Source organism: Pinus tabuliformis, chromosome 1_2 (genome assembly GCF_031772625.1).
Source record: "Pinus tabuliformis cultivar Carrire ecotype Pingquan chromosome 1_2, CPIR1, whole genome shotgun sequence".
Taxonomy (NCBI): Eukaryota; Viridiplantae; Streptophyta; class Pinopsida; order Pinales; family Pinaceae; genus Pinus; species Pinus tabuliformis.
This window is the reverse complement of record NC_142298.1, coordinates 43852666-43862459: the sequence shown is the minus strand read 5'-3', so window position 1 is coordinate 43862459 and position 9794 is coordinate 43852666. Positions and strand designations below refer to the sequence as shown.

The following is a 9794-nucleotide window of genomic DNA, read 5'->3' as shown; positions in this document are numbered from 1 at the left end:
AACTAGAAACGATTATATCACTCATCAATCACCATTATTGTTAAATAAATTATCGAGATGTTTGAATCCTCTTCACATTGACATTTATAGTTGATAGCATTGAAATTTATAGTTTATGGCGGGAAAGCTTGGTTGATTTAAATTTTGTAAAGATTTTTAATTTAAATGATGCGGCAAAATATGTTAAAAAATATTATATAAATTAGTGCAGGAAGTTTGTGTGATTTAAATTGTTTTGTAAAATATATTGATGCAAAAATGTTTTAAATTATCATTAAAAAAAATTAAATTTTATAGTTTAGGGCGGGAAAGCTTGGTTGATTTAAATTTTGTAAAGATTTTAATTTAAATGATGTGGAAAAATATGTTAAAAAATATTATATAAATTAGTGCAGGAAGTTTGTGTGATTTAAATTGTTTTGTAAAATATGTTGATATAGAAATGTTTTAAATTATTATAAAAGAATATATTAAATTTTAGAGTTAAATTTTATAGAAAGGTTTGAGAATGAAAATTGTTTTTTGAAATAAATAACCTAAATACATTCAAATTGATACAATTTCCTAATAAAAATATTCCAATTTACATAATAAATTATTTATTTGAAAAATAAATTATTATTCTGATTCACATAATAAATTATTCATTTGAAATATATATATATATATATATATAAAATAGTTATTCTCCGTTTCACTGAGGCATTAACTGATTCTCACATCCGTATCAAGCAAGGCCCAGATGAGCTCATATGGTGCGCTGCTGAACATGGGGTATACGCTCCTAAACTTGGATATACTACTCTTATTTCTCTCAGAATGCCTGACCAGTTGCAGACATGGTGGCACGCCATATGGAAACTAAAAGCCTCTCCCCGGTCAAAACTTTTCTTTTGGTGCGCTCTCAAAGGCACTGTTCCCACTGGGGAATATCTCACACGCAGAGCCATATTTGGCCCCTCTTGGTGTGTCTTCTGTAAACAGTCAACAGAGACACAGGATCATCTATTTCTCTTTTGTCCTATCATCGTCAACCTCTGGATTAACATCTGCAATTTGCTGGGCATCGCTGTCGATTGGACTGGGCATGACATAGGGATTGCATGGGATAACTGGGCTAGCCGTCATCCGGGCACAAAACTAATAAATCTCCCACCTGTAGCTACCTGGCATGTATGGTTTGCGCGGAACCGGTCTATCTTCGATGACAAAGTGATTATTTGGGCTCGGGTTGAGGCCTCCATCATAGCAGCATATCACGAATTACCTGATCCCCCTCCCCCGAGACCGCGTACCATACATCCCATGCCCGAAATCGACAGAACTATCCCGTGGGCATATTTTGACGGAGCCGCAAATCAGGAAGGATGTGGAGGAGGTTTTATTATTCACTTAAATGATCACCACCGTTTCCTTGCCAAAATTGGATTTGGCATTGGATCGAATAACTTTGCTGAGCTATCTGCTGTACACAATCTACTACAATTTGCATTATCACATCATCTTACAAGCATCAATATATATGGGGACTCATTGGTGGTTGTTAACTGGATTAACAACATTACTACATGTCACTCTCATACTCTCAGCAATTTATTATACGATGCTCTCATTCTCAAAGCTGCTTTTAACGTCTGCACATGTTTTCATATTTACAGAGAGCATAACAGCGATGCTGACAAATTATCCAAAGAGGCCACGCTACTTCCCAGAGGCGAGGGGATAATAATAGAACAGAATGGAGCAGAGGAGTACCAATATTACCACGGGCCATTCATAGAACAAAGGGAACAAAGGGGCAACAGTGCCAACAGATTATTGATGATGGCATTTTTGTTTTTTGTTAACAGAAACATATAGATCACGGATACTATGTTATATAGCAGAGTCCTTTAATAGACATTGGACAGTTTGTACAGCCTGATGATGAACACAGAAATAATTTTTTGCATATTCCTACAGAACAATACCTTGAAAAAAGGATTTTTGTATGAACAATACAGCAATGCCTCGGCATCTACTTATGTAATTTTCAAATATAAATGAAAGTTACTGATTTTTCCAGTGGAAAAAAAAAAAATAGTCATTCTCCTCAAATTTAAATTTCAATATTATTTTGAAAGCTAATATTAATAAAAAAAAAAAATTGTTTGAAATTTTATTTTGAGTGTTTTTCCTTACATATATAAAAACATTTTTTTTTATTTTTAATTTTTATATAAAATGAAAATTTGTTATTTAAAAGTGTATAATTTAGATGATAAGCAAACACATTTCTTATTTTATATAATGGAAAAATATTATTTAAAAATATATAATTTAGATAGTAAGAAAAATATTGTACATTAGTATAGGGAAATGTGTCTTTTTAACTCTATATATGATTTTTAATTTTATATTAATGATTAAAATACATTTGAATTTTTGTTTTTATATAAAATAAAAAATATGTTATTAAGAAATAATAATAATATTTTTTTTATTAAAATATACCTTATTTTGAAAAAATAATTTGAATTATATATATATATATTAAAAAACATGTAACAAATTTTTTAACCATAAATATTATTAATTTTTAAACTATTACGTTTATATATATATTATTTTAATTTTGTAATTTTTTAATTAAATTAAAAAGTGAAAAAGGCATAATTGTATTTTGAAGATAAATCCATATCATTGATTTATTAAATTTCAACCCATTTTTATCTTTATTAAAAATATTCGGTAAGTACTTCTTAAAAATTAAATTCCTATTATCTATTTATTAATTATTGATAATTATAATTAAATAAAAATTTTAAAGTTCTATTCTAAAATAAACAAATCTATTAACATAATGAATGAATAGAATTTTAACATCCACGAGACTAATTCTATGGGGCCAGTAGCTTCCCTATTTTTTGCCTTTTGCAATTCAATCCTCTTATTATTCAAATTAATGATGAGTTGACCATACCTTCTAATAGTGCCCACACCGAAAAGACAATGCCAAGGAACAGATGTTAACGTAACTGTCTGTCCCCTCACTGAAAAGGAAATGCCAAGGAACTGATGTTAACATACTGATGTAACTCTCTGATATATTGTTGTAACTGTGTTTGATGTCTCTCTGATATATTGTTGTAACTGTCTTTGATGTCTCTGAAAGCATCACATTTCAAAATGAAATACTTTTTTGATTCCACTGGCCCAGAAGTGCAAAAAGTACACACCCACTCTTCCCAAACTTCTTTAGGTCTTTTCCAACAGTCTGTTTCGCACCGTAATTGATGCGAGTTGGTTCTTAATTGAACAATAAAAATCTTTGCTCTCCATGGCATGCTAGCTTCAATGTACTTTTTTTGTTGGAGATCACACGTGGGGTCGAATTCTTGAACATAGTACTTCTTCTTTCTACCTAAATATTTTCCCCATATATGCTTACAAAACTTCTCCATAAGATAACTCTTCAAATCCTTGTTATTTGTGGGACATGCATTGATGTAAATATTTCATTTTTGCATCCATTTGTTTTTTTGTCTCATCCATGATTTCTTTCTTTCACTCATTCCTTCAATGAAGATAGCTTTAGGCCATCTACCTTCTCCCATTTGCTCAATTCTCTCAAGATACCTTATGTCATGTCCCCATATATATATATATATATATATATATAACATGAATAAACTCACATATATATACCTTCATTAAACACTGTTAAAATGTAAACTAATAAAAGCGTGAACCAAACTAGGGTCATCAACCCATCCGGTTATTACAGAAATGAGTTCAACCATAAATCAAAGAGTTGAATCACAATTTAATGGTCTGCTATGATATTGACTTCCGTATTATGCTGGATAGTCCCTTAACCTGTCTTGAATTAATTGACTCATCCCTCCAGCTCGGACACCTGAGCTTACCTCGAGCTCAACACACCTTGGGTTTGCTCGGCATTTACACTACCTGTCATGTTGTATTAATGCGCACTATAGAGCTGTCAGTGTCTCTCGGGATCCTTCATTGCATCTACGGTGGAGATCACCAAACCATGATCCAACGATATGATGCAGATCAAAGAGTTATACCATCTCCCACGTCAGGCTCCACAGTTAATTTTGTCCTTTCCTTCTTCGCGCTAAGCTCTACTCTCCTTCCTTGGCGGTTGGCTTGTTCTGCAACCATGTCCCTCAATGCAGCTAGTTCGTCCTGAGCCAAGGTCGAGGGGTTCATGCTCATCTTCGGAATTCTTTTTACAGTTGCCCAGGTGAGGAGGTTTGCAGCTAATGGTTTCTTTTACAGTTAAACTCAAGAAATTTTACAAGGTTGTTATACTAATTCCTCTGTTCTTGTTGCCTTCTATAGGTTTGGGAAAAGGACAGGGTCACGCCTTTGAGATGCCTTTCAAAGGGATTCACCGCCACCCATACTGGGCTTGAGCTCTTAATGGCTTCCTGGGTAAGCTCGAATGGTTCCCTGTCTGGCTTTTGTTCGAATAACATGTTCTCTCTACCTGAGGGTGAATTACGCAAAAGTGTTGTCATACTTGTTAGCTCTGATGTCGTAGGGGACTTCCTGAGCCAAGCTGCCCACAAACCTCCATGTTAATCCCCATTATAGGTTCCATTATTTTTGGTTAAAATGTAATTATTTAAGCGTTATGGTGCACGCATGGTTTAAGAACAGTTGATGCCGCATCGGTTTATGGGTTGTATTTTTTAAGGCAAGACCAGTTATGGCTTGCATGAGGTTACTATGGAATTTTAATTCCCTTAATGTTTTGCTACACAGCTTCAGACCATAGATATTTATATAATTTCAATGTTTTCCTCAGATGTACTTTGTATTATCATTCTTCTATCATATGATTGTAAAAGCATGATTTTCATATAATGCTTGTACAACAATTTCCTGTCTCGATTGGAACTTTTATGGGTTTTCTGAAAATGTTATCATTCCATCTGTGTGCAGATCTGTTAGATTGTTTTGCACGGTGTGAATGCCCTTTATTTCATATTTACTTGTTAACTCTTTTACAAGCTGTTTTTCCTGATGTGGAATATGTTTTTAAATTTGCGATTATGTCCATGGGTTCAGGGTCACCTTCGGGCTCAAACCCTGAAATTTTAAACATAGTTACTCTATTGCTATTTTAGTCTCGCGGAGTCTTATATCTCTGCGTTGGATATATAGTTTCACATTTCGGGTTTTAAGTCCCAATAGTTCTTGGCCTATATTTATTGCTTCTGGCTACGGCCTTGGAAATTTACCCAGTCGAATTCAAATGGGAATCGTGTTTCTTTCTTTCCAATAACCACACATTCAATAATTTTGGTCTTGCTAAAGGAAATACTTCCTACTGTTTAAGCTATCAATTTCGGTAGTTATCCTTCTGATTTTGGTATGTATGTATATGTTTATGGGATTTTCATTTACCTATTTTGGATCTTTGCCTGAGATTTAGAGGCATATATTCATAGGTTCTTAAAATTCTCAAAATTACCTTAGATTAAAGAAAATTCTACTAAACAACTCTGTAGGTTAAATTAAAGTTGCATTTAAATACATAGAACCGACCACTTAATCGAAATAATAACTCACACAGTATTACTTAAAAATCACTCAGTTGTTTCCCAGAAATTTTTGCTAGACCCTTAGCATCATGCAATCACTTTCAGTTTCTAGTTTACAGTTTTACTAGACTGTCTATCGCAACCTATCTGATTAGTTATTCACTTGCTACCATTAAGCTTGTGGTTTGAAATGTTCTTTATAGTCTAGATCATTCTACAGTACCTCCAAGATTAATAACTATTATACAGAAAAGCATATTTAACATACTATGGAAAACAAAACCCTACTGCTACCATTTTTTCCAAAATAAATATCAGTGTGGGAGCTTACTCCCTCTATGTTGTTAATCATTGTCTAAGTCAACCCAATGGGTTCACAGAAATTAATTTCGATAGTACTGCTTACCTGTTCTTCAGATTTATAATTTCCAACGGACATTATTCGCCTTTCCATTGTTCTCACTTGTTAACCACCCGACCTTGAGATTCGTCTTCAAGACCAAATCTCCCCCCAAGCCTGCTGCAAGACTGTTGTCTTTAGCTAAATTTGATGCACTCTGTGCTAATGCTATCTGGTCATCACCAGACTTAGCATTTTCCCCCCTTCCCGTCTGTCCCAACAGCACGGTTTTTCCTCCCCTCACCCCTTTTTCCCTTGGGGTGTTTCCAGTTAGGGGAGGCAGTTAGGGTATTCTTGGCAACTGCCTTTTTTTCACTTCTTACATGAGAAGTTACAAAATTTGTTATCACTCAACCATTTCCTTACTTCAGAAAATTAATAATATATTATTCAACTAAACAGAGAATAACAATATTGTCCAGTTTGTTTTCTTACAACGGTAATTAAAATATTTACAGTTTTCCTGGGGACATTACATCTTCCCCCCGTGAAAGCAAACATCGTCCCGATGTTTTTCAGCCTCAAACAGCTGTGGATATGCTTCTTTCAAGAGTTGTTCATCCTCCCAGGTGGCCTCATCCGGCCCAAAGTGCTGCCATTGCACTACAACCTGGGTGATGGCTTGTTTCTGTAGCGTGACTTCTCTCTGTTCGAGTATATTCAACGGCTTGACCAGGAATTCTCCTTCCGGTTCGACCTGAAACAACATAATTTAAAGTCAGTTTTTCCTTTAACATCATAATTAATTGACCTACTTAGGATTTTACTTTACCTGTATATCTTGCCAACTGACTATGTGCTTAGGATCATAAACGTATCTCTTTAGTACTGACACATGGAAAACATTGTGGACCCGAATATGGCTCAGTAGGGCGAGTTGGTAAGCTACTGATCCAACTCTTGCTAAAATCTAAAATGGTCCACAAAATCGAGGTAGCAGCTTGGTACACCCACTCCATTGTAACGTACTCATTTTTGCTCGAATTCTTACATACACATGATTCTCCACTTGATATTCCTTAAAACTTCTCTTCTTGTCAGCGAAATTATTTTTCCTATCTTGGGCTGCCTTCAAGTTGGATCGAACCTTCTTGACCATTTCTTCCATTTCTTTTAACATTTTGGATCCTAGCATTATCTTGTCCTCCGATCCCCCCAACTGGAGGGTGTGCGAAATTTTTGGCCATACAGAACTTCAAACGGGCTCATCTGCAGGGAAGTATGATATCCGTTGTTATACGCAAATTCGACCAGGTGCAGATAGTCTTCCCATTTAGAGGGTTGCTGCATTACGTATGACCTCAACATGTCTTCTACTACTTGATTCACCCGTTCGGTTTGTCCGTCTGTTTGAGGATGGTAAGCCGTGCTGAAATTTAATTGAGTCCCTAGCCCTTCAAACAGTGTTTTCCAAAAGGCTGAAGTAAATTTCACATCTCGGTCAGAAATTATAGTTTTTGGCAGCCCATGCAGCCTAAAAATGTTTTGCATAAAAATGTGGGCAATCTGTACAGCTTTGTAAGTGGATTGGACTAGTATAAAATGAGCTGACTTGCTTAATTTGTCGACTACCACCATGATGGAATCATTGTTTCTTTTTGTCTTGGGTAATCCCGTTATAAAATCCATAGAGATAGTTTCCCATTTCCACTCCGGAATTGGTAGTGGATGCAATAATCTTGTAGGGTGTCAGTGTTACGCTTTAATTTGTTGACATTCCTGACAACGTGTCAAATACTCTGCTGCATCCTTCTTCATTCCAGGCCAATAGTACTCCTTCCGGAGTGCAGTAATCATCTTTTGATACCCCAGGTGTCCAGCATAAGGTCTTTTGTGAAATTCATCTAAAATCAAGTTTTTAATGTCAATTTGGTTGGGTACATACAACCTGTTTTTATATTTCAGCATGCCAACAGCATCCACGGTGTACCCTTGCTGATTTTCTTTGCTATTTGGATTCTGAACCTACTGTCTTATTTGCTGATACTTCAAATCTTGTTCTGCTACCCCTTTTATCATGTCATCGAATGTAGTTTGCACCCCGCTGCAAGCAATTTCATAAAGACAATGTGCCTTCTGACTTAAAGCGTCTGCTACCCGGTTCTCCTTTCCTTTTAGATGCTTAATCTCAAAATCAAAATCACTTAAGAAATCTACCCACCGTGCCTGTCTGGCATTTAAGGTAGGCTGACTGAAATAATTAGTCAAGCTGTGATGATCTATCATTAACAGAAATTTTCTCCCCATCAGGTAGTGGCGCCACATCTTTAAGGCGTGAATAACGGCTGCCAGCTCCAAATCGTATGCAGAATATTTCTGCTCATGTTCCTTTAACTTCCTAGACTCGTAGGTGATTACCTTACCTTCCTACATCAATAATCCTCCTAACCCTTCCTTACTCGCATCTGTACACACCACGTAGTCCTTAGCAGGATCTACTATGCTTAGTATAGGCGTTGTGGTGAGCAGATGTTTGAGTTGTTCAAAACTCTTTTAGCAATCTGCGGTCCATTTAAAAGTCTTCCCTTTCTTCTGTAGGGAGGTGATAGGGTAGGCCACCCTAGAGAATCCTTCCACAAATCGTCTATAGTAACCAGCTAGCCCCATAAAAGATCTTATATCCGCTACGTCCGTTGGTACTGGCCATTCCATTATGGTCTTTATCTTTTCGGGATCCACCGCAATCCCATCCTTAGTAATGATACGTCCTAAGTATTGAATTTATTCCTTAAAGAAATCACACTTGTTGTACTTGGCGTACAATTGATTTTCCCGAAGGGTTTGCATCACCAATCTAAGAGGTGCCTTGTGCTCCTCCACATTCCGAGAATATATCAGTATATCGTCAATAAATATTAACACGAATTTATCTAAATACTGATGAAATATGCTATTCATCAAACACATAAAGGTCACAAGAGCATTGGTTAACCCAAAGGGTAATACCACAAACTCATAGTGACCATAGCGAGTCCTAAAAGCAGTTTTGGCAATATCTTCCTCTCTGATTCTGATCTGGTGATATCCTGATCGTAGATCAATTTTTGAAAATACAGTTGCCCCTTTTACCTGGTCAAATAGTTCGTCAATTCGGGGTAAAGGGTACTTGTTCTTAACTGTTAACTTATTCAACTGATGATAGTCCATGCACATTCGAAGGGTGCCATCCTTCTTTTTGACAAACAACACAGGGGCTCCCTAAGGCGACACACTAGGGCAGATGTAATTTTTATCCAACAATTCCTGCAGTTGCATTTTAAGCTCTGTAAGTTCTGGTACACTCATACAATAAGGAGCTCGAGACATTGGTGCTGCTCCTGGCATCAAATCAATAGTGAAGTCTATATCTCTCTTAGGTGGCAGCCCGGGTATCTCTTCCGGAAATACATCTGCATAATCCTGAACAACAGGAATACTATCCAAGGTGGCTGTCTTGTCCTTTGAGTTGGCATATCCAACCTGAATAGTGTAAACCTGACACCCTTTTCTGATACATTTTGCCAGCTGAGAAGCGGTTATTGGCCGAACCTGCACAAGCCTCGGAATGCCTTGCATCTCCTTCATTTTTACCAGCTCATCCTTGTAGCAGATAGTTTTTGTTTTACAATTTATAATGAACCAACACTTTTCTAACCAGTCCATGCCTATCAACACATCATAAGATCCAATGGGAGTATTTAGGTCTGCCCTTAAATAATGACTTGCTATTTCTAGAGGGCAGTCGTTGACCTTGGCCAACACCCGCCTCTTTGCCCCATTGGCCAGTTGTACTAGCCAAGGGTTCTTAAATTTAACGCATCGTATTTTACAATGCTCCACAATCTTAGGACTAACAT

General features: G+C 36.3%; 2 protein-coding genes across 2 annotated transcripts; one reads left to right on the top strand and one right to left on the bottom strand.

The window, feature by feature from the left end:
- Positions 1 to 819: 819 nt before the first annotated feature.
- Positions 820 to 1860, top strand: LOC149204342 (uncharacterized). Its single transcript, XM_089397098.1, has one exon. It carries the CDS (start codon positions 820 to 822, stop codon positions 1858 to 1860), a length of 1041 nt encoding a protein of 346 aa, XP_089253224.1.
- Positions 1861 to 9156: 7296 nt separating this feature from the next.
- LOC149204341 (uncharacterized) lies at positions 9157 to 9522 on the bottom strand. The gene has a single exon (XM_089397096.1). The coding sequence runs from the start codon at positions 9520 to 9522 to the stop codon at positions 9157 to 9159; it is 366 nt and encodes a 121-aa protein (XP_089253222.1).
- Between the last annotated feature and the right edge of the window lie 272 nt (positions 9523 to 9794).